The sequence below is a fragment of the Mastigoproctus giganteus genome, chromosome 5, assembly GCF_048544385.1.
Source record: "Mastigoproctus giganteus isolate SK-2022 chromosome 5, ASM4854438v1, whole genome shotgun sequence".
NCBI lineage: Eukaryota > Metazoa > Arthropoda > Arachnida > Uropygi > Thelyphonidae > Mastigoproctus > Mastigoproctus giganteus.
In genome coordinates this window covers 203473231-203499824 of record NC_143579.1, presented here as the reverse complement: position 1 = coordinate 203499824, position 26594 = coordinate 203473231, and the positions used below count along the sequence as shown (strand labels likewise).

At 36.4% G+C, this 26594-nt stretch overlaps 1 protein-coding gene across 8 annotated transcripts in view; it reads left to right on the top strand.

Moving 5' to 3' along the window:
• LOC150086018 (uncharacterized) overlaps nucleotides 1-26594 on the top strand; it is a 576308-nt gene that overhangs the window by 238202 nt on the left and 311512 nt on the right. For 6 of the 8 annotated variants that reach the window (XR_016546983.1, XR_016546987.1, XR_016546986.1 and 3 more), the window contains one exon: nucleotides 16180-16511. Coding sequence is in view for 1 of the 8 variants with exons in the window: in XM_090374334.1 (XP_090230460.1) it covers nucleotides 16180-16511 (332 nt within the window). In the remaining 7 variants the exon portion in view is untranslated. The remainder of the gene's footprint in view (nucleotides 1-16179; nucleotides 16512-26594) is intronic. The other 2 variants (XR_016546988.1, XR_016546984.1) reach the window with 1 other exon arrangement.

Here is a 26594-nt window from a genome sequence, read left to right as displayed (position 1 = left end):
CTATCATGGGAAACAGTAATCCCAAAATAACTTATTCACTTGGTGGAGTTCAACTAAACCCAGTACTGGAGGAAAGGGACTTGGCTGTTACAATACGGTCAGACATGAAATTCTCTGAGCATTGTAAACGGGTTGCAAGGAAGGCCCATGGTGTCCTATCGATGATCTATCGAACTTTTGCAAGTAGAGATAGGGACGTGATAATCCCATTATATAAGGCTTATGTTAGACCACACTTGGAATACTGTGTTCAAGTATGGAGCCCGCACCTAAAGAAAGACATCGAGGGTGCAATGACGGGTAACTCGCCTGGTGAGATCGGCAAAAGGGCGTCCTTATGAAGAAAGACTTCGAATATGTGGGTTGCAAAGTTTGGAAACTAGACACCTTAGAGGAGATTTGATTGAGGTGTTTAAGGCTCTGAGAGGCATCAGTAAAATGAATGAGGACAAAATTTTCAAGATTATAAATGATGCTAGAACTAGGGGACATAAATTCAAGTTATGGGGGGAAATGTTTAGATTGGACTGCAGGAAGTTTTATTTTAGCCAGCGAGTTATAAATTACTGGAATAAGTTGCCTACATGGGTGGTAGAGGCCGACAGTTTGGGGAAATTCAAAGGTCATCTGGATAGTACTTTCGGGTAAGGGAAGCGCATAGGATGATAGGTTTAATTTCCTTTATTTTTATTTTTTTTATATAAATTATTATTATTTAGTTATTTATTTATTTATTATTTTTTTTATTTTATTATTATTATTTTTTTATCATTGTTTTTTTTTTTTTTTTTTGGCTGGTGCAGCATAAGCCATAGGCTTTCTTGCACGATGCGGCTGTTACTAATACTAATATGTGAGCAGGTGTATTGCCCTGATGGAACAAGACTCCTTTGCTGAGTTTTGTTTGGTGTTTGCCTTTGATGTTTTCATTCATATGCCTCTCAAGGTTTGTGTAATATGCTCCCGTGATTGTTACCTTTATGAAGGTAATACTAGTAATATTTGTTTCTAGGGGCAAGCAACCATTTCTTCAGTGACTCAAATTCTTCTTGTAATGCACCAAGTTGTAATTTGAGATCAGTACTCTCCTTACATTGATTGCTCAGAAAAGAATTGCCAGATGAGCTAGGTCTGTCTGCTAGACCAACCTTAGAATACATGCCATAGGCTATATAAACAACGAGGTTCCAATTCACACCAAAAATGCCTGCCCCCAGACTTTGTTTTGAAAGTGGGTCTTGCAGCAACCATAATTTAAGTAAAATTTGAACTTGAGAAAGATTACAAAATTTAAATTTACAATGTATTACAGAATTTATGTTAAAAAAAATATTGCAGAATTAAACTGTTAACAAAACAAAACTTAAATCACTAAAGAAGTTAAATTTAACTATCCAACAAGAGTTACGAAGTTTCTGCCAAAATATCGATAGTAAAGGCTATCTGAATATTAAGCTGTAGCTTTCCAAATACTTATCTAAATACAAAAATAAAGTAACCTACATGACTATTGGAATTCAAACTATATATTGACTACAGTTTAGTATATTAAAAAAAAATAAAAATAATAACCTCAAACTTATTTCAAAAACTAACCTGCAATGAAGAGCTTTGGAAATATGCAGCCACATTCTCTTCAGTGATATTCCATAAATGTCCCAAAAAAAACCACTTATCGCCTTGTTATCAGAAGAAATCAACTTGGCTTTCTTTGGAGGAGAGAGAGAAGTGCTGTGTTTCCACTTCAGACTGCCCCCTTGTCTCTGGCTGAATGATATGCTCACTTCTTGTCCATGGTCAGAAACCTTACAAGGAAATTTGCTGGACCTGCTTGGAAATGATGCAAATTTTCACTCACCTTGACAAATATTGCATGCTTTTGATATGCTGCCAACAACTTTGGACACATTGTACAGTGGACCCCCGTGTTACGATATTAATCCATTCCAGAAACACCATCTTAATGTGAACCCAATAACACATTGTTTTTTGACAATTTGTTCCAAGACCTCAGAAGTTGAAATTTTCCCCATATAACTAAGCTATTTATTTCTCTAAAAGGTGATTTTTATAATGGATGTTGTATATATTCTTTAAAAAAATTATTAAAACTAATATATTTATTACAACACAACACAAAAAATCACTTCAACTAAAGGATTCAAAAACAAAACATGCAGCCAACACATTTGCAAACGTTGCTATTGGCTGAGAGGAAGGGCCACGTGGTCCGGTCAGAGACAATCGTAAGACCATCCTATTGTAAAGTGGAATAAGTAGACCCCGGTTAGCATGATTACTGTTTAGTGGAATCAGCCACTTTAATTTCAAATAGCCAATTCAAATCATTAAAATGTACTACACTTTCATTGTTTATCAGACTTTTTTTTTCATTGTTATCATGTGATATTTTTCTAAAGCACATTTCTGGAAGTCATTACCATAAAACAATAAAAACAATTTGTAGTTTCTGGTTTATTGGGCTTTTCTATTATAAATGGGTAGTAAACTCAATCTTATTGCATTTGCCATAATACTTATAGTTGGAATTCTTTGGGTTTTTACATTATTGTGGTGAAATGTGTTTCCCCTTCACTGAAATCTTCATATAAAAAAAACACACAAATTTTCAGAATCTTCTCTTCATTCCTATTTTTAAGCTTTATAAACTTGTTACTCCATATTGCGCGTATCATGTTAGTTGCAATTTGTGTGTGCCGTGTTCTTTGTTATTGATTTCTTATCTTTTTTACTGCCCCCACAATCAGTGAATAGAAATATATGAATTATTTATATATTATAATATTAATTAAGCCATATATGTAGGCATAAATTTATTTTCATTTTACAGCCTGTTGAAAATATTCTTCTGATTTTCATGTATCATTTAATTTTGTTAATTGGTAATGTATAATGTAATAAAGGGTAAATTTTTGATTTGTATCTTTGCTTTTATAGCCTGTGGTTAATATTCCTCCTATTTTTGTTTATTAGAATTGCCATTTAATAGAATTAAAATTCAATTCGAAAATGTGATTGCAATGACCGACGCTTACATGTAGTGAACGGTATTTTATTGTGTAGAGTCCATCATAAAGTGGCACCTCCGTAGCCAGGTGGGAAGGAGCAGCAGTGCGTAGCACACGCTTCTTGATTAGACTAGGGTTCGAGCCCGTCACCACCGGATGCGGAAAGGTCAGGGAATGACTATCGCATATTCCGTAGCAATATGGCCTTAGTTGCTAATACTCCTAAAAACCAAACAACAACCATCATAAAGTGATTTGATTGTACAGTGAACCAATCATAAAGTGGGGTCCACTGTACTGACATGCTTTTTTATCCTGAGAGCACTTTGTTATTATGTGGTACCCACATTAAGATTCCCCCTCACGAGAGACTTGCCTTGACGTGGCGAGGGGGCTTGCATGCTTAAGTGAGACAAAGAGCTGTACGGTGGTAATGTAATTACCAGCAGGGCCTCCCAAGCTGGACGTCTGAATTGAGTGGCCAGACAAAGAGTCTCCTGATGATGGGTGGCAGCAGCAGCAGCAGCATCATCATCAGTAACAATTGATGGCAAAGATCAATTAAGATCTGGTTAGCAGCATTGATTGAATACAAGCATGGTCATCCTGACTAGGAATGGGAAGCTATTCCCATTCCTAAGTGTGAAAAGGAATAGGAAACTATCACACTATTTTCCCCAGGAAATCATCTAGCAATGATGTACAAAAACAGTTTCCAACCTCAGTCCGCAGTATTCTTTGAATGGGAAGAGGGTGATAAGAATCTTCTGGTATTGATCACTTAGATTTTGGACATGGAATGTGAGAAGTTTATATAAACTTGATAAATAGACTTGATAATAAAAAATCATGAAGAACATTTAAATTTGATATTCTTGGTGTTAGTGAGGTCAGATGGCCGGTAAATGTGCTTACAAATGATGGTATGTTTTATTACAGGGGCACTGATGACCGAAATCATAGAGGAGTTGGATTCTTGGTTAATACTAAGGTTTGTAAGGCAGTAAAAAATGTATTACCTTACTGAGACAGAGTGATGACGATTCAAATAACAACAAAATCTTACAACTTAAACACAATTCAGACCTATGCACCAACAGCCCACACAAAGGTGAAGAGGAGATTGAGACATTTTATGAACAAATTGAATCGATGCTACAACTATCCAAGAACAGAAACATCACAATGATTATGGGTGATTTTAATGCCCAAGTTGGTGTGGGTGAATGTAGAGGGATTGTGAGCAAATTTGGACTTTGCAAGAGAAATGACTGTGGAGACAGGCTGGTAGAGTTCGCTCAAAGATTTGAACTGGTTGTAATGAATACCTTCTTTGAGCTACCACTGTGCAGATTTTATTCATGGAAATCTCCAGGTGATGGAGAAAACATATTGTGAAGAATCTGATTGATTATGTTTTGATCAACCATCATTTCAAAAATGGCATGAAGCATTTAAGAACATATCCAGGTGCCAACATAGGTTCTGACCATAACCCATTAATCAGTGAACTGAAAGTGAAACTGAAACGCATAAAAAAGAAGGGTAAAAAACGGATTGACCTATAAAAATTGGAGAAGGACATTAAAAAGAAGATTGAAGACTCGTTAGTGAAGAAACTGAATTGTAGCTTCCCAGAAGACAAATGAAAAATGGAGATCAATTAAAGATGCTGTGCTTAAAGTGGCAGATAATCATCTGAAAGGTGAACCTCTAAAAGCAAAACAGAAGTGGATAATGAATGATATTCTAGAACTGATGGAAAAGAGAAGACAGAACAAAAACAACCCAACAGAATACAAAAAAATTAGAACAAAAATTAGGAAGAAAATAAAAGAAGTAAAAGAAAACTGGATGAGGTCCAAATGTGAAGAAATTGAGAAACTGGAATCCTTACATGACCAATTCAACAAGCATCAAGTTTTGAAAGAGGCATTAGGACTACACTATAAAACTGGCAAGTGAATATTAAAAAAAGAAGAATGGAAAGAAAAAAAAGCACTCAAATTTTTCTTCAGTTTCAACTGAAGAAAAATTTGAGTGCTTGCAAGAATATATCAGAGAACTGTTTGATGACAACAGAAATGAAAAGTTTAACAGATCAGAAAATGTGAAAGGGTCATGTGTCATGGAGGAAGAAGTGATCTTAGCTGCTAAACCCAAAAAGGCAAGTTTTTTTTTTTTTTTTTTTTTGTTAACTGTTGGCGCATCGGCTTCTGTGGCCATAATGTACTTCCCAAAGTTTTTGCATTTTACACTGATCCAAGCCTGAGGCGGGATTCCTTTGACCTTTGGGTTGCCAGTCAAGCACTTTACCCACCTGGCTAGCCCGGGCAGCAAAAGGCAAGTGGTTCTGACAGAAATATTAAAGATAATAAAGTTGGAGGTGTTGGTTGGTCTGCTCAAAAACTTTTATGACACTGGAGAAATTCCCCGAGATTGGTTGAGATCGTCGTTCATACCCATACCGAAATGTGCAAATGCAAATATTTGTTTTCAATTTAGAACAATTAGTTTCATGAGCCCTGCATTGAAGATACCTCTAAGGATTATTATACAGAATCGAATTTATAAAAGATGAGGAATCACCTAGTGATGCTCAGTTTGGCTTCCGACAAGGACTGGATATCAGGGAAATCCTGTTTGCAGTTCGGACTTTAATAGAAAGATGTCGAGTTGTGAACCAAGAAGTATTCATCTGCTTCTTGGATTATGAAAAAGTCTTCAATCGGGTAAGACATGACAAACTGTTTCAAATCTTAGAGAAGATTGAAATTGATAGCAAAGACATCAGAATAATGGCAAATTTGTATTGGGGACAATCAGCAAAGGTATGCATAGAAGGAGAAGAATCGGAAGAGATAGAAATTAAAATAGGAGTTCATCAATGTTGTATTCTATCTTATATTGTTCAACGTGTATGGAAAAGAGAAGGCAGAACAAAAACAACCCAACAGAATACAAAAAAATTAGAACAAAAATTAGGAAGAAAATAAAAGAAGTAAAAGAAAACTGGATGAGGTCCAAATGTGAAGAAATTGAGAAACTGGAATCCTTCCATGACCAGTTCAACAAGCATCAAGAAAGCTGAAGAAATTTTTAAAGAAGCTTTAGAGGGATGTACAGAAGGGTTAAAGATTAATGACAATACAATAAATGTGATCAAATATGCAGATGATACTATATTGCTAGCCATCTCTGAGAATGATTTATAAGCATTAATGGATAGAGTTAATAGAATAAGTGAAAATTTTGGTCTGAAGTTAAACATCAAAAAAACGTATGGTGATCAGTAAGAAAGAAGCATAAACAAAAATTACAATCAAAATGAAGAAATTGGTTAAAAGTTATTGCTATCTTGGATGTATGCTGAGCAAGGACTGGAACCATTCTATTGAAGTATGCTCAAGAATTGAACAAGCACATGCAGCCTTCCTTAAAATGAAGAATCTTCTATGCCACAGTGATCTTATGCTTCATTTAGGTACAAGAATATTGAGATGTTTTGTTTTTTCTGCCCTCCTTTATGGAGCTGAGGCCTGGACACCGACAAAGAAGACCCAGAATAAGTTAAATGTTTTTGAGATGTGGTGTTACAGATGAATGTTAAGAGTGTCATGGACTGATAAGATAAAGAATGATGAGATCATGAGACAAATGAAGAAAAAGACAGAAATAACTAATACCATTTAGGAGAGGAAACTAAAATATTTAGGACATTTGATGATAAATGATGAATATAAGATGTTGCAATTGATAATCCATGGCAAGGTCGAGGGAAATAAAGGAAATCTTGGTTAGCAAACCTCAGAGAGTGGTATGATCAGAGTAATGAGGGTTTGTTTAGGGCTTCTACCTCATGTTTGTCCATTGCAAAGATGACAGCCAACCTCTGCAAAGAGACTGCACACTGAAGAAGAAGAAATTTAGATGAGATGCCTAAGATGCTGGCAATGTATCAAACTGTCACTTGTTTATCACTCATTATGCACAGTCAACAATTTCTGCTGCTCATTTCTACACCATGGAGTAGGAAGGGGCATTGCCTTTGGACTAGGCCCTTTTTTTCCAAATATTGGATGGCTGCACGGTGACTGATTTTGTCCATCTTTCCTCATTTACACAGTTTTGTTGATTGCAGAACCTATAATTAATATATATTACTGAAACTGCATGAAACTTGGTGGGATTACTATTTTAAGTGTTAGACATTAAGTGCAGAAATTTTCAACACTCTACTCCTGCCCTTTCATATACAGGCCATAAACTTTTCAAATTCCCATTTTACAACAAAAAGAAGAGGTGGCAGCCATAGTAGGCAGATATTTAGGGTTATATGTGTGCAGTTCGATGTAAGATTGGGCAGGATAAAAGGATTAAGTAACTCAGAATGTGGCATGGTAATCAGTACCAGACACACAATGGTGTGAGTATCTTGGAAAATGCAACCCATCAAGACACGTTCATGCGAATTCTAACACATTGTCGCGAGCTTGCGACCAAGTTCACACGAGTTGGGTGACATCCCCCCCACAGACACATAACGCACTACCACAGAATATGTCGGCTAGTTCACGAACACCCCCTCACCCAGTATCCAACGAACCGACATATCAACAGGTTACAAATCTTTCCTCGTGTACACTATCGCAGGACCAGATTTCACTTTTATCCAAAGGATTAAATTATAATTTACCACCTCGAAAGCTGCCAAAAAAACAATGCGTAATTGATATTGAATTTGGACTTCGTAGTGTTCCACAAAAAGATGTATTTATTCAACAAGTTAACCAAGTAGTGAATAACATAAAAGAAACGCGACTTCCTAAATTGAATACACATGACAGTTCAGCTTTACGAGAACTTCAAGAAAATAAGGACATTATTATACAGAGGGCAGATAAAGGAGATACAGTGGTAATACTAGATAAACATGATTATATTAATAAGTTAGATTCAGTTGTATCTGATACCTCCACTTATTGTGAAGTGGACCCGACACTGTTTACCAATTTGGTAAATCAATACAATAAAACGTTAACCACATATCGTAAAAACGACTACATTACTATGGTTCAGTTGAAGGAATTGAAGTCCAGAACATACAATATTCCTGCACTTTTTGGTCAGGTAAAATTACACAAGCCTGGATTTCCGATTCGACCTATTGTTTCCTACAGGAACTCGGCATTTTCAGCCTTAGCCACACATGTATATAACATTATAAAACCTTTTAGACAGGTTATACAATTTGGGATTAAGAATTACGATACATTATTTAATAATCTTAAAGACTGTAGACTCGGCGACAATGACAATTTATTCTCATTAGATGTTACCTCATTATATACGAATGTAAACGTTGAATACACATTAGATATTATTTGGGATATGTTAAATAAAAACTCGACACCGATTAATTATACGAAGCTGCCTATAAAGGAGATTTTTCACTTAATTAAACTATTAGTCGAGGCTAACTACATCACCTTTCGAGACAAGGTGTACAAACAAATTTTTGGATTACCAATGGGTTTGAGCCTGAGTGGCTTAATGTCAGAGATCTATCTCTCAACGATTGAGCAGATACATTTGACACCTTTTCGTCCCCGTATCACATACTATGGGAGGTATTTAGACGATGTTCTAGTTATTACCGATAGTAGTAGTACTATCCAAGACATTTTACATTCGTTTAATAATATTCATTCTAGACTCAAATTTACATTGGAAAGGGAAGATACGGATACTAAGTCATTAAACTTTCTAAATTTCACGCTTACCCGGGACTCGAACAAAATACAATTTAGCATCTATCGAAAACCCACAAACACCGGTATGCTTCTACATTATAATAGCTACCACCCGTTCACCTACAAAAGATCGATTATCTTTAATCAATTTCTAAATGCCTATAAATATTCAACGACGGATTCTGCTTTAGACTCAGAAATACAAATATTAACTAGCAGATTCTTGAACAGGGGTTATCCCATTAACACAATAAATCGAATTAGGGTACAAGCTAAGGATAGGATACAAAATACTGCACCAATCAACAATAGTAATATCAAAAAATACTTTATTTCTGTCCCATATGTTGAACAGTGGCACAAACAGCTTAACAGATTCTTTAAAGATACCGAATTTAAAATTATAGCTAGGCCTATACGGAAGTTACACACTATACTGAACAATCGCTCGGTTCTTTCGGCGTTCGCAACACAAATTAATGATCTAGTATACAACATTTCTTGCGGTGATTGCGACTCGTCTTATCAGGGTTCGACGCGGTTTTCTCTTAATATCCGTGTAAATCAACACGAAGCCTCAGTTCGTGCTTCTCGTTCAGCAGCGTCAGAATTAGCCTTTCATGCCATTAATGAAAAACATACTTTTTTATTTAACGAGGCCAAAATACTTAACGTTCAACGTAATTATACGCGACTATTAATTGCAGAAACCGTTGAAATTAAATTACACGAGAATTCTGTTAATGTTCGGCGGCCATATTTGATTTCCGATGCGTGGACCTTTACGCGCATGCGCGAAGACACATAATCACTATTTAAGTTGCAGGTTTAGCCTGATTCGGTAATTTTCATTCCTGTGATCACGACAGTCGGTCGAAAAGCATTGTCAGCTTCAGGAAGGAAAATCGTTTTGAATATTTTCGTTAGATTCTTTTAATTGCGTTAATTTGAATTTTAATTGTTTTGAATTGATTTTGAATTGTGTTAAATTGATTATTTAATTATTTATATTTTACTTTTATGTACCGGTAAGTTGTCGATTTTTTCGTTTTTTCCGTTTTAATTTCTGGAGGGTATCATACGGAAGTGTTCCACGTACTATATTGAGGTAAACTCCTCTTATTAATTTACTAATGGATATCTTAAGTATATCAAACTTGGATCATTAACCAAATAAGATCCATTTCATGAAAGAGGATTGGTGTTCCTAATAAAGTGGGTATTAAACTGCACTTTGCAGAAGAGTATACTTTTTGTGTCTTTGACTAATCTTGTTGCTACTTCTAGTAGTAGTAATGGAGGCATGGGATGCAAGAAAGCAAGCGTATGTAGCATCAAGCAAATGTATGAGCTTATGTAGCATCAGCCAAAAAAAAACAAAAAAAAAACAAAAAAAACCCCAATTTCACACATCCATTCCCTTTAAAAATTTGTCCAGTTCCTCCTTGAATTTATTTAAGCTATCAACTTCCACGACAGATGGAAGTTTGTTCCAGAAATTAACCACCCCTGGCTAAACCAAATTTCCACACATATATTCTGCAACTGTCTTTCCTCAATTTGAATTTATGCCCCCTTAGGTTTGTAATCTGAGCAAGCAGAAGAATCCCATCAGAATTCAGCATGCTCAACCCATTCAAGGCCTTATACACCTTAATCAGATCACCTCGCTGGTGCCTAGTCTCCAGTCGCTGCAGTTTGCAGAATTTAAGCCTTTCTTGGTAAGAGGACCCCTTTATTCCCCTCACCAATCTTGTTGCCCTTCTCCATACACGCTCAAGCAACTCTACATCCTTCCTAAAATGATGCCTCCAGACCTGTACGCAGTACTCGAGGAATGGCCTGACCATTGCCTTATACAAAGGGATAATCACCTCCTTTTCCTTACTAAAATTCCTGTGTAACATTGACAATACCCCATAACCTGCTCTGGCAGCCTGTCTAAATTGCTCAGAAAACTTCATATCTGACTGTACAATTACTCCCAGATATTTTTCATTTTCTACCACCCTAAGTATAGTATCACACAGTTGGTACATTTCTCTAGAGTTATTTCTTCCCATATGCAGTACTTTACATTTGTCAATGTTAAACTTCAATTGCCACTTCTCAGTCCATCTGCCCATATTTTCTAGATTCTGCTGCGGTAGCATACTGCCATTACTGTCATTAACAACCCTGCCAACCTTTGTATCATCTGCAAACTTCGACATTAAGCCTGATATACTTTCACAAATATCATTGATAAATATACAAAACAACAGTGGGCTCAATGCCGAATCCTGGGGGACTCCACTAATAACATTAGTCAACAAAGAGCAACATCCATCAACTACCACTCTCCGTCTTCTCCCTCGTCCTTTTATCCATTGTAGCAACTTACTTAATACCATACTGCTCCAATTTGTACAGTAGTCTTCCATGTGCAACAGTGTCAAAAGCTTTCCTGAAATCCAAGTATATGATATCAAAATTATTTTTTACATCCAGTTCCTTTGTAACCAAATCATAATATTCAATCAGATTTGTTAGACAAGATGTTCCCTTAACAAACCCATGCTGCGTTCGAATTATTACTAGTCTTGTCTAGATGATCCTGCAATGCATCTTCTTTAACCAGTGACTCCATTATTTTCCTCGGAACACAAGTTAAACTAACTGGCCTGTAATTATGTTACTATTAGATCCCCCTTTGTGAATTGGGGATACATTTGCATATCTCCAGTCTATGGGTACCCCCCCTAAGTCCAAGGATGTTCTCATAATTACCCTTACTTACTTCATAATCAGAAGTAAGGAAGGATTTGCTTACTTCCTTTGCCACCTCCTTTAATATAACTGGATAGATCCCATCCACACCAGGTCCCTTTCTGATGTTTAATTTCAACAATTTCCCCTCCACTTTATTCTCATTTATTACAAAATCATTAAGCGCCCTGTTAATGTCAGAAGTTTGATAAACGTCTGGCATTTTCCTCCCGTAATAACTCCTCATGTGTGAATAGGTGCAAAATATTCATTCAGATTATCAGCTATCTGAGCAAGATCATCATTGTGTTAATTAGATAATATTAGATAATTTCATCTGTTCTCTGCAATTATACATGTTATGCATAGCTTTTTGGAAAATCCCTCACTTTGAACTTTAGTTTTCTGGGTGGGTGTGAATTTTTTTCACTTCAACACAGGAGAATTTTCAACAAAGTTTATTTTTCTGGAGACAATTTTTAGTCATGAAGATTAAGCTGTTTCTTTTTGGTGCACTGCACCAATTGGAAAATCATAAATTGTATAATCAAGGCAACCTCATCTGAAATGAATCTTAGTGTAATACCCAGATTGTAAAATTATAAACCATGAGAAAATAACACACATAAGTGAATACAGAATGAATTTTTGTTCACAAGCATGGACTTTTCATGCTCCCCCCCCCCTCCTGATATTGCTGGTTTTTGTCGGTAACAGAGATGAAAATTGAGACCATGCTTGAGATATAAAGATCTTTCAAATAAAAAAAAACAAAAGTTAAATAAAAGTTGTATTTCATCATTGCATATCACTGAAGACTGATATGCAAGGAAACTATGCATATCAGTCTTCGGTGTGTTCCCCATTATGTTTGACACTCTTCTTACAATGCTACACTAATGCTAGTATTCCTCCAGAGAAGAAGCTTTATGGTTGATATTGAAGCCATTGGTGTGCTGCCATTCTGCTTGCATCATCTGACGAGAAGTAAGATTTAATCATAAAAAAAAAAAAATGATAATCATATGGAGCTAAATGAACACAGAACAAATTTTTGTTCACTGGATTTTTCATCCCCCCATCCCCCATGCTGGTTTTTGTCAGTAACAGAGATGAAAATTAAGACCATGCTTGAGATATAAAGAACTTTCAAATAAAAAAACAACAAAAGTTAAATAAAAGTTGTATTTCATAAACAATAAGGAAACTGTGCATATCAGTCTGCACATTATTAACATCATAATATGGAAGATAGGGTAATACTTTGTACTTCAACTCCAAAATTTGATTCAGTGTAGAACGGGCAGCGTGAGGATCATTGTTATCATGCTTGTTGGCACATATTATGTCAGCACAGAAAATCACAATGTTTATTTTGAATTGGTTGCTTTAATTGTGCTCAGAAGCACATCACAATATTTATTACTCATCACTGTTTCCTCTCTCTCTTTCTCATTCATTTATGATTCCAGAATACAATGTGCACTCCCTTAACTTATTCTTGGGTAAGGACTTTCTTCAGTGAGCCTGGTAGTGCCACTTTGAACTTGAATATTTGCTGTCTGGTGTATAATTGTGCACCTAGGATTCATCTCCAGTCACTATGCATTCTAAGAAAGCATCTGCTTTGCACTCTTAACATCGAAGAAATGTGGAATACACATTAGTCTTCCAGTTCTGGTATTACATGCTGAGGAATTCATCAAGCAAAAGTGCTTCATGATTCCAAGCTTTTCAAAAGTGAAAATTCTTGCTAACAGTAGTATTCACTGAACCAAATTAACCTTGCATTCTGTGGCAATTTCTTCAATAGTGCGATGGTTTCCTCGCGAGTTCTTTCCCTGCACTATGACTTTTTGTGTCACTTTCGGTACTTTTCTTAAACGCATTTACTCAACGTAAACTTGCCATTGACTCATGCACTCTTCACCATACTGTGCCCACATTCTGCAATAAATTTCAGTAGATTTTCATCCTTCAGAAATCGAATTGCATGTCCCATCTTTGATGCATGACTGCAGGGATGCCGACAACTTAAAAATTGACTATTTCCAAATAACCAGCAGATGGATGTGCAGTTGCCAACAGACTTCGATCAATAAAAAGAAACAAGGTTATCAACACGAGGTTTCATTTGATGACCTTTGTACTGTCTTCAAAAATTCATGTATATATTGTTTTCACGTTCATAGTTTGTGTATTTTGAAATTTAGTGTTGTAATGAGCTGCAACTTTTTGCAAAATGATTGGTGACTAAACATAATAATGCATGAATCACCTGAAATCTGTGGCTCAGTATAACCTTAGTTGTTTTTGCTCCAATAAAACCAAAATCAAATCAAACCTGAAATCTGTAGTCAGTCTGAATTAATTTGCATTGAACAGGTGTTTTATGCGTTTTGTCACATTTTAAAATGAGTGATTTTATAGAGTATCAAATTTGCATCAAATTTTATTTCAAACTAGGGAGAAGTGTAACTGAAAACCACAGAACTTTAAAAACAGCTTTTGGAGAAGATGCAATGTGTTATTTGAAGACTTTTCAGTGGTTTTCAAAGTTTGAAGAGCTTATCCATTGAAGAAAATCCTCATTCTGGCTACTCTTCAATTCCAGAAACAAACATGATTCAGTTGCTCATGTTTGCAGTCTGATCAGGAGTGTTTGAGGCCTTAACTTTCTGTGAACTTGCTAATGAAATTGATATTTCTTATGGGACTAGCCATTTAATTTTAACACAAGATTTAACAATGCAATTAATTTCAGCCAAGTTTGTGCCTCCTGTCTTTACTGATGATCATAGAGAGTGGTGAATCCTCACATGTTAGGAGCTTCGTCAATATGCTGCTGCTGCCGATCCACACTGTTTCTTCCATCAGTACTGGTGGTGAATCATGGGTGTGTGTGGCTATGACCTGGAAACAAAGGCCCAGTTCTCACAGTGGAGTACTCACTCTCCAATGGAAGCCAAAAAAAGCTAGGCAATCTATGCCAAATGCGAAGATCATGCTTGTCATTTTTTTTGGATCAAAATTAAGAATTTGTCATGCATAGTTAACAAATGGGCCTGGAATATTACAAAACAGTTTTATGGTGATTTCACAATGGTATTTGGAAAAACAGCCAGAAAAGTGGGCTTCATGGAATTTTTTCTTGCAAAGTATGAATAATATAAAATTCTCAAACATTTGATTTAAAAGATTACTGGTCATACTCTGACAGAAATAGACCTTTACTATAGGATAATATGATTAATTGATACAACTTATCCTGTTTAAATTATATCAGGAAGTACATAAATTAAAGAAAAAAGAAATTTCATACACTGTGATAATATAATGATAATATTTGTTGAATGTAGTAAGGCACAAATCACATGTTTATCTGCAGTCAGTCTTGAAACATGGCTTGGTTTAATGGTCAAGCAATAATATAATAATTGGTACAGTAATTAGGTTGATGTGAAAAAGAAAGTCTACATTTATACCTTTAGGGAATTTCCATAGGTAGATACTAAATATCAGATTATTCATTATTTATATTATGCAGTAAACAGTTAGTTTGGAGAGCTTTCGTTTATCGAACATCTCTTGTGAGACAGTCTGCACATTAGAAGGCAACAATCAGTTCAGTGGCCAACAAAGATCAGCCACAATAAAGGGTTCTTCTTTGGGGTATCACTGCTGTTGCTGATGGTGTGCCTTGAAGGTAATTCTAAATTTGGGTATTCACTGTGCATTCAAACAATGAGTAACCAATGAGTATGTTCCTGTAGGAGCAATGGGCTGCTGATTTGCTAAGATCTGTATCAAGCTCCTGCACTAATGCCAGTATTTGGAATGGGAGGAATGTATCTATTAACCTGAGATGGGATAATGAAGGGCTAATGGTGGGGTATTCCACAGAGTAGTGTGCTCTCCAGCAATGTGTGTTTCATATTGGTGGAGTAGAGATCATTCCAGTCAAGAGCTTTACAGTGATAATAAGTTGTTTAGTATCAGTTAGTAAGGTCATAGTAAGGTGCTGAATTTTCAGGGATAAACCAGTGACATGGTTTAATTCTTTGGTTTATCAGGAATGCTTCCAGACATTGCAGAAGCATTAGAATTAGTGTACCATGAGCAGGAGACTATTTTGAAGGCGATCAATCTGAATAGCCAGTAAGCTTTGGAAATGATTGAGCCAGTAAGCTCAATCATTTCCAGAATATTAGTTTGGTCCCTGAACTTTTATGATCACACTCAAATATTAAAATTTACATTGGCAGTGTTAATTAAATATTTTAATATCCATTGACATTATGCCAATTTTATGGTATGAATTGAAGTCTTAGTGTGCTCACTGATTGAAAGTCATGCAGATACTGTTTATGAATCTGCAGCGTAAAACTGTAGTGAAAGAATAATAAAGTGGTTTCCTTTATAAAATGATTGCTTTAATAACTGTTACTTCAGCTTGACTTGTGTGTTGGAGCATGATATAAGAATGGAATTGCTGCAGGTTTTGAACCTTTCTATGTTTATGGTATTTTTATAAGTTCAATCTCCTCATGAGCTTTATAATTGATTAATAAATGCTGTATATATAGAAATGTGTAGAATTATTGTTTATTGAGAATTTTAATAAAATTTAGTGGAAATTTTCTTTTCAGTAGATATATGCCACCTCCTAGAAGAAGGAATATGCACAACAGTAAAACGTCTCGTAACAGTTCTCAGTCATATAGTTCTGGTAGCAAGACTTACCACTCATCTTCTCAGACATTTCATAATACTTCAAATTCAACACATATTCAAAGCTCATATAAAAGCTCAGGGTCTGCTTCTGCACCAAATTGTGTATCTTCATCTCCACGACCAACACCATCAGCCACTCCTACTCCAAGGCAAAATGCAACTCCACAACATGCCCGTCCACAAACAACTGACCAGCCTTCTTTACAAACCCAGGCACAAGAATCACGTGAACCAAAAATCAATGGAGGTAAATAGTGTAATTATGTATTAAACAATTAATCTTTGGGGGAGAGAATTGTTATAAATTTTGCATTTGAAATTATATCAGTGTTATAGTAATAATGATTATTCCACTTAAATATCGGCGCCTCCGTAGCCAGGTGGGCAGCAGCAGCAGTGTGTGTGGCACGTGCTTCTTGATTAGATCGGGGTTCGAGCCCATGACCACCAAATACGGAGGATGCGGAAATGTCAGGGAATGATCACTGCATATCCCTGGAGCAATATGGCTTTAATTGCTAATGCTCCTAAAAACCAAATAATAACAATAATAACTTAAATTTCATAATCATCATCATCAGCCATTTTCAATCCACCGCAGGATGAAGGCCTTTCCAGCAATTTTCCAGTTCCTTCTGTTTTGTGCAATGGCTGTCCATTTACTACCTACAAACTCATGAATTTCATCCGTCCATCTCCGTTGTTGTTTTCCAGGTTTTCTCTTAGCTCCTCTAGGGTACCATTCTGTTATTTTCTTTGTCCATCTGTCATCATGTCTTCGAACTATGTGTCCTGCCCAAGACCATTTTAGTTCTTTAGTTTTGATGAGAATGTTCTTTACTTGAGTTTGCTGCCTAATCCATCTGTTTCTCTTCTTATCTAACAGTCTGATTTCAAATATAATTCGTTCCATTCTTCGCTGTGTAGTTCTCATGTTCTCTTCCATTCTTTTGGTGAGTACCCAAGTTTCACTTCCACAAGTCATGGTGGGGAGTATACATTGGTTCATTATTTTACATTTCAGACAAATTGGGATATTGCCCCTCAGTATGTGACTATATTTCCTGAATGCTATCCATCCAAAATTTATTCTTCTCTTGACTTCCAGCCATTTATCATTATTACAGCTAATGACTTGTCCCAAATAAGTATATGATTCCACCTTTTCAATTACTGCGCCTTCAATCATTATATCCCTTTCTGTGGCATACTTGTTCATCATTACTTTTGTTTTAGCCATATTCATCGTTAGTCCAAAATCCTTACTAACTCTGCATAACTCATTAATATTTTCCTCTAATTCTTTGGGATCATGGCTAATGACCACAATGCACATGTAAATCGTAAATGGCTTAGGTACTCTCCATTCACATTGACTCCTTTCTGCGACCAGTCTAATCTTCTGAAAGCTTCCTCCAGGGAAGCAGTATCTCCAACTTCAGAGATATTGTGTCTCCTTGTCGAACTCCTTTCTCAATTTTAAATTTATTACTGTCTTTGTCTAGTCTAATAAAGGAGGTAGCATTCTCATATATTTTCTTCAAAATCATAATATATGGGGTATCTATGCCTTGTTTTTGCAGTGTCCGAAACATTGCCTTATGCTTTATGGAGTCAAATGCCTTTTCATAATCCATAAATGCCAGGCATAATGGTGTTTTATATTCATTTGCCTTCTCCACTAGCTGTGACATTACATGAAGGTGATCCATAGTCAAGAATCCTGTCCTAAAGCCAGCTTGCTCTTTCGGTTGATTCTCATAAAGTATTCTTTCTAATCTGTTAGTAATGACCCCTGTGAACAACTTGTAGATGTGAGATAACAAGCTAATTGGTCTATAATTTCCAATTTCTGATTTTATCTCCTTTCTTATACAGTAAAACTATGATTGCATTATTCCACTCCTTAGACACCACGTTTTCTAATATATTTTGGTGAAGAGTCTTGCCAGTTTTTGTGTCATGTCTCTTCCTCCCAATTTTAACAACTCTACAGTAACTTCACCCTCCCCCTGAGCTTTCTGATTCTTCATTTTCTTCAACGCATGTTCTACCTCATCAGGAAGGATATCAGGCATGTTGTATGTGTTACTAATTTGCAATCCATCTTCCCCACTGCTGGCATCATTCCCTCGCTCCTTGTATAACTCTTTATAGTAGTTTTCTGCTATTTGAATTATGCCTACTCTGCTATTCATAAGTACACCATTGCTATTCTTCAGTTTCAGTATCATTTGTCTTTCTGTATTACTGCTCCTGACTGCTGATTTAAATCCTTTGTTTTCCCTTAATGCTTCTTTTCTACTTTTCTTGTGTTAAATTTTCTTATGTCCTCTCTGAGCCTCTTTCTAATGGTTTTGCATAACTCAGTATACTCAATTTTCTCCCTGTCAGTGTTTTTCTTTCTCTTCATTTGTCGTCTTCGGTTCATCATGACTAGTGTTTCTTGATTGATTTTTTCTTTTTTTCTTTGGATTTCTTTTTACCTATAGGTTTCTTGGACTTTATCACTTTCAGAAAGTTGTAATATTCCTCGTCGATATCTTGGTCCTGAACAGTCTGCAGAAGCTCAAACTTGTTCTTAAATTCCAGTACATACTGCTTTTTCTCCTCTTCTGTCATCTCAAAGACCTTTGTATTATTTACTCCAGTCAGTTTTTTCCTTTCTTTTCTTACATCTATATCAAGTGTGCATCTTACCATTCTGTGATCACTTCCAACATTTACCTTATTCAGGACAGTAACATCATTCACGATATATCTTCTGTTAGTGAGGATGAAGTTGATTTCGTTAGTTGTTATTCCATTTGGACTCTTCCACGTCCACTTTCTGTTCACCCTTTTCTCGAAAAAAGTGTTCATTACTGACATTCCTCTAGATTCTTCAAATTTCCTATAGTTCCCCTTTCTGCGCTGTTTTGTCTCTTTCCAACCTTAGCATTGAAGTCCCCCATAATGATAGTGTAGTGAGTTTTCTGTTCATATAGAAGACTCAATTTCGGTGTACATTTCTTCAACCGCTTCATCATCTTGGCTCGATGTTGGTGCATAAATCATTTTAACCTTTAGCTTATACCTCTTAGAAATCCTGAGTAGAAGAGTTAAACCTTCCAAACAAAGAAGTAGTTAATCTTGAGTAGAAGAGTTAAACCTCCCAAACCAGCCTTGACACCCTTGGTGATGTACTTTTGAATTCCAAAATGTTGTTTTTTCTATCTTTATGGACCAGAAAGCCAACTCCACCTTAACTCCTTTCACTGTTTCCATTGGTGTACAGCAGATTTCCACTTGATAAACTTATAAGTGATTCATTTCTTCTTCTTGTTTCAGCCAAACCGATGATATTCCAATTTATATTTTCTAATTCTTTTTCCAGCTTTAGTATCCTGTCTTTACCGATGAGCGATCTTACATTGTAACAGGCCAAGTTCAGTTTCCGTGCTCCACTCTGATCCTCTCGCTGCTGTAGGGGGGGGGGGGTGAAAGCCGCTGGGGACTGAGGGCCATTTGTTTCGTTGTGCTGTCATGTGCTAGAGGGTTTGGTCTTTTCCTCTTCACACTGACCAGGCGTCTTGAAGAGAACCACTCTACACGTTCGTTGCCACCTAAGTGACGTAACAGGGCTTACCATCGAAAAGGTGTGCATGAGTGGATTTTAGGGAGGCAGGTCAACCAAACTTCTCCTAAATCTTCTGAAATAGAAAGATATTGGATCTATCAGTGTTTTAGACTGAGTGTCTGATAACACACAGAATGCCTCTTCTCATCTAAGCCCCAATTCATAATATAAGAAACTAATTTAGAAAATTAATGAAAGATCTGTATCTTTCATTAATTTTCTAAAAAAAAAAAAAAAATAAATAAAAGCAGCTTCTGCTTAATAAGAAATTAATAAGAATAAAAATAGTAGATATAGCTATACCTGGGAATGAATTAATTACTAATAATTAATAAATGAGGCTATTAATAAAATTACTAGTATTAATGATTGAATATTTATAATCACAGAATTCTGTGTGGTGTGTGTAAGTAAAGTATATAGATCCAAAATAAATTTACAGCTCATCATGCTATAATGCACCATCTTACAATGTGCATATTTATTTGACACCTTGTCCACTATTACATGCACAAAAGTTTGAAGTTGTGCACAAAAAATACTTCTTTGCTATAATGTTTTTTTGCCAGCTTCATTTCAGTTTTATGATTGTCTATGAGTAAAACCATATACAGTGCCTTCTTAATTTATGCGAGGATTACATTCCAGAATATATCACACAATTTAAATTCACACATAATGTAAATAATCACCAAAAAATGCGATAATAGGCCTATGAGAGTAATTCTTTCATCTAGCTAAGGTCAATAATGGTATGTACCTACCGATACATACCATTCGTTTTCTTTGGTTGGAAGACTAGACACTCTAAAGAAAATGATGAGCAACCAAAGAGATTCATTCATCTTTATTGATTTAGTTATTTATATATTTTGTACAGTAAGAAAAAGGATGTTAAGTATAACCAACATATATATACAATACAAACAACAATTGAGAGGGGTGGGGGTTGAAGAGATTGGTGTGGAGGGTGGCCTTAGGCAATGATGAGAGGGATCGCAGATCTTGCAGCTAACCAACCAGAGACTTCTATTTTACAGACTTGTCCAGTTCCAATATATTGATTTCAAATCCGTTATCCTTTAATCATGTTACAATAGCTGGTCAATAATATGGAGAGGTTGTCCAGGAAACAAACTTTACCAAATAAAACCATATCCAAAGCTGTGGCTGTCCAGCTTCCGGAAAAGCAGACGAGAAGAAGTAATTCTAGGAAGGCTAAGAATTGGGCATACTTGCCTCACACACCTTTATCTATTAACGAATGACAGGGCTGTCAATGCACATCATGTCATGTGCAACTAACTATTCATCATTTATTAGTGGACTGTCCTCACCTTCTCAATATCCACTCAAACAGCTTATAACAAGTATTACATATATAATATTGGTGTAGATACACCATAAATTAAACTATTTACGTAGTGTGAAAGACAATTTTTAATTGTATCTCATATTGTGGCTACCTTCACAACGAGATACCAGGTATTGCACTACTTCGAATAAGTAACACTTCTCTAGTAGAGAAGACTACTCTTATTTATTCTCTGTGGATACCACCACCCAGACGGCACTGTTTCAAAGCTGTTGGCCTATCATTGGTGGGTGGGCAGGTACCCAGATAATGCAAATATGCCATCACAGTTGCAAAGTTGTTCCACAATAAGAGAGATGCCAAATGGTGTACAGAATGATACAATATTTGAAGATTAAATGCACATGGCATAATATTGTGGCTACCTTCACAACGAGATACCAGGTATTGCACTACTTCGAATAAGTAACACTTCTCTAGTAGAGAAGGTAGCCACAATATGAGATACAATTAAAAATGATGCCTTTCATACTATGTACATAGTTTAATTTATGAGTAAACTGTGGTGTATCTACACCGATATTATATGGTAAATTTAGACCCATATCATATTATGCCATGTGCATTTAATCTTCAAATATTGTATCATTCTGTACACCATTTGGCATCTCTCTTATTGTGGACCCACTTTGCAACTGTGATGGCATATTTGCATTATCTGGGTACCTGCCCACCCACCAATGATAAGCCAACAGCTTTGAAACAGTGCCGTCTGGGTGGTGGTATCCACAGAGAATAAATAAGAGTAGTCTTCTCTACTAGAGAAGCGTTACTTATTCGAAGTAGTGCAATACCTGGTATCTCGTTGTGAAGGTAGCCACAATATGAGATACAATTAAAAATTATGCCTTTCACACTACGTACGTAGTTTAATTTGTGGGTAAACTATGGCGTATCTACACCGATATTATATAGTAAATTTAAACCCATATCATATTATGCCTTGTGCATTTAATCTTCAAACAGGTATTACAATAACGTTAGGATTTCCTATTAACCATTAGAAAGACACAATATGGCCCTAGCACCCTATGTGTGTCATTAAATCAGAACACAACAACAACAACAACATCACTATAGTTAGGCGCATTATGGCCTTTGCTGCTCTTGCACGTAAAGCCTGCAAACAAACAAAGAAGCAAACAAGAGGGATCATCATGATCCCTCTTGTTTATTTACTTTGTTCTCTTGAATTCGAACCAGATAGGTGGGGATGGGGATGTTATGCTAACCCTGGAGGTGGAGGGTTCATTTGACTGTCCCTTGATGCATAGACACTTTGACATATGACAATGTCAAAGTAGTGAGGTGTGTAGTGGGAATCCACGTTATGTCAAGGAGCTCAATATATTCTTTGCATGTGTACGCCATATCTAAAAATTTCATTACCTCATACGTCATGTCCTACCTGCCTTTTCTTACTAATGAATACTTCACGAATATTCAAACTAATAGAATAAACTTATCTGTGAGAAGAGTTAAACCTCCCAAACAGTTCTTTGTTCATTTCACAAATATACGTGGTCCATTTCCAATCTCAGTGATGTCACCTTTCCACTTACAGTCTGCCAGTCACAATTCTTTTCAGACAGAATCCCAATTATCAGTTGATTCAACCACTGCTCATCTAAATTGTCCTCTTATTCGCTGTACAATTCCTTTCACTTCAAAGGTGGTACTTATGCATGTGTCCACTGTGATATTCCCTGTCAGAGACTCAGTAATTTGAAATATCCTCTGGCTTAAACTCTTTCAACCCTATATTGTCAAATTCATTTGTTGCCTATGTCATTCTCCCAACTCTACCGATCACTTGGAACCCTTTGAAACTTTACTTTCCCAATACAACTTTCCTGACAGAGTGGTAATTTTCCTTGGTAATTTTAATGTTCACAACTGCAGCTAGTTGAGATGCTGAAGGTTTTGCAATTACTAATGACAGATTGCACAGATTGTTCATTACCTACCAGAATTTCAGACAGTTGTAACCGCACAGCCAAATACATGGTCAAGGTGAGTGGTCCACTCGGCACCGGTGCCTCCGTAACCAGGTGGGAAGGAGCAGCAGTGCGTAGCACATGCTTCTTGATTTGACCGGGGTTCGAGCCTGTCACCACCAAATACAGAGGATGCGGAAAGGTCAGGGAATGACCACCGCATATCCTGGAGCAATGTGACCTTAGTTGCTAATGCTCCTAAAAACCAAATAACAAACAAACAAACCTTTAGATCACAACTCGGTGATGGTCTCTTCTCCATTTGAGCCTTTCTGTCAAGGCCATTCTAAGTCTTGTGTTGTTTCACATTACAAGATGACCTGCAAAATGTCTATTCTTTTTCTTGGTTGAATTACTGTTTTAAATCTTCTGATATCAATACTTGCTCTAATTATGTCAGTGAAATTGAACTTGTAGGGATGGAATCCTTTTTTATGCACTCCCTCTAAATCTCATTCTTTATCTAAACCTTGGTTTTCCAATAAATGTGCTCAGGCCATTCAAAATAAGAATATTTCATATCACAATTGGCTTGCATCCAAATCTCCAGGTTCATTTTCTGCCTACACCAAATCTCCAGGTTCATTTTCTGCCTACACCAAATCTCCCAAGAATTGTAAAGCAGTTATTAATAAGTCCAAACTAGATTTTGAATAGGCTAAGAGTAGAAAACTTGCTTCTTGTCCAAACTGTAGCTGAGCTTTCTGGTCTCTTGCCAAAGCTATTGGCCACAACCTTTTCCCATTTCTGCACCCAACACTGTTAAAACCTGATGGTTCTATTGCCATCGCAGGTAAAGATGAAGTTGACCTGCTAGCTTCCCACTTTTCTCTAACTCTTGTATTGATGACCTTGGTAAACCACTTCTAACCATTCCCAGTACATTCCATTCAATGTCTCCTGTTGAAAGGATGCTAGAAGAATTTTGAACAATCTTTTTGCCAAGAAAGTTCCTAATGGTATTTTTCCACTTGTTCTCAAAATCAGTGCTCCTGAGCTTACTCCTGTGTTGATATTTTATACTTTCTTATTCTTGCTGTGCCTCTTGCTTGGATATTTGCTCAATATCTAGCCAGTCTCTAAAAAGGATGACAAATCTCTCCCATCCAACAATGTTGCACTTTCCTTCAAAGTAATGAAGAAATCCATCAACCACCAACTGTCTTGAAACTGCCCATCTGATCAGTGATCGCCAGTATGGTTTCCATTAGTGCCGATATGTGGTTTGTATATTGGCTTATGTTACTCATCCTTGCACAAATTCAGTAAGTTTGGTGAAACTCAAGCAGTTTCTCTTGGCATCTCTCTAAGGCTTTTAATCATCTTTGGCTTAATGGTCTTCTAAACAAGCTCTTATCTTATGGATTGTCACTGTTTTTTGCAATTGGTTATCCAGTTTTCTCTCTCTGGTCACTCCCCACAATTGATGGTAAGTGGCTCCCTGTCGCTGGAGTTTCCCAGAGTTCAGTTTTTTCTCCCACTCTTTTCCTTTGTGTATTTATGATCTTCAGGCTAGAAATCATATATGTAGATAAAGGATGTTTCTGTTTGCAAAAACTTGTCCTGCACAAACAGCATTAGCTTTTTGAATATCCGCCACGAAATCCTTAAATGCCATGTTCAGAGGGATAAAGAAAACTTAATTAACTTTAATTCCTCTAAAACTCAATCCTCATATTTCTCAAAAAAAAAAAAAAAAAAGTACTGCTCATTTGCTTGTCTTCAGTGACACTCAAATTTATAAACAAGATCACAAGTCTGTACTAGGAATTCCTCTATTTTTTAATTTCTAATTTCTCTTGGCTAAGCATGTTGCAAATATGCTTATGCCATATAAGGGAAGGCCTAAAAATTTTTTTAGTCTTACCTGTCATTAAATTAGTAAAGGCCACCTTCTCTGTGTCAGTCACTGCAAAAGACCAACGAAAGATAAGTACAGCAACAGTATCTCATGAATGTCAAAACAAGTTGACACAGCAAGACATTACTATAAGTTGTTCTATATATGGGTTCAAAAAAAAAAAAAAAGTATTAGTGTAAGTTTACATTGTGCCATTGAGGTTATTTGTATACTGATATGGTTCTATGAATTCTTAAGACTTAAATAGACTGAGTACATCTGCTATGAGTGTATTAAAAAATTTAATACACTCATAGCAGATGTATGACTTTATGAATATATTTGGTAAATTGCAGACTTAGTTTGTTGTTCAGCTAAATTTCTGTTGCAAATTCATAAGACCAAAGTAGGTTTCTTTACACAGTTGAAAGTCCAGCAGTTGTAAACAGAATTCATAGATAGCAAGTTGCCCATCTAGGTTATTGGTTAAGTTAAATATTATATTTAATCATATTTGGAGAACCAAATAGTGTTAGTAGTAATAGTAATCGAGGTGTGTGATGCAAGAAAGCAGCTTAGGTAGAATCAGCAAAAAAAAAAAAAAAAAAAGACAACACTTCACACATCCATTACCTCTAAACATTTGTCCAGTTCCTCTTTGAATTTTTTAAGCTATCAACTTCCACGACAGATGAAAGTTTGCTCCAGAAATTAACCACCCGCTGGCTAAAGCCAAACCTCCACACATTTATTCTACAACTGTCTTTCCTCAATTTGAATTTACCCCCCCCCCCCACTCCCCTCAGGTTCTTAATCTGAGCAAGTGGAAGTATCCCCAGATCACCTCGCAGGTGCCTAGTCTCCAGATGCTGCAACTTGCAGAACTTATTGGTAAGAGCACCCCTTTGTTCCTCTCACCAATCTTGTTGCTCTTCTCTGTACTCGTTCTAGCAACTCTACATTCTTCCTAAAATGAGGCCTCCAGACCTGTATGCAGTACTCAAAGTGTGGCCTGACCATTGCCATATACAAAGGGATAATCACCTCCTTTTCCTGTACATCATTGACAATACCCCATGACCTGCTCTGGCAGCCTGTCCGCACTGCTCAGAAAATTTCATATCTGACTGCACAATTACTACCAGATCTTTTTCATTTTCTACCACCCTAAGTGTAGTACCATACATGTTTTTCTCTTGGGTTACTTCTAACCATATGCAGTACTTTGCATTTGTCAATGTTGAACTTCATCTGCCCAAATTTTCTAGATTCTGTTGCAGTAGCATAGTGCCATTACTATCATTAACAACCCTGCCAGCCTTTGTATCATCTGCAAACTTCAACATTAAGCCTGATATACTTTCATCAATATCATTGATAAATACAGATAACAACAATTGGCCCAACATCGCCCCTGGGACACACCACTGATAACATTAGTCCACGAAGAGCAGTGTCCATTGGTTACCGCTCTCTGTCTTCTCCCACTCAACCACCCA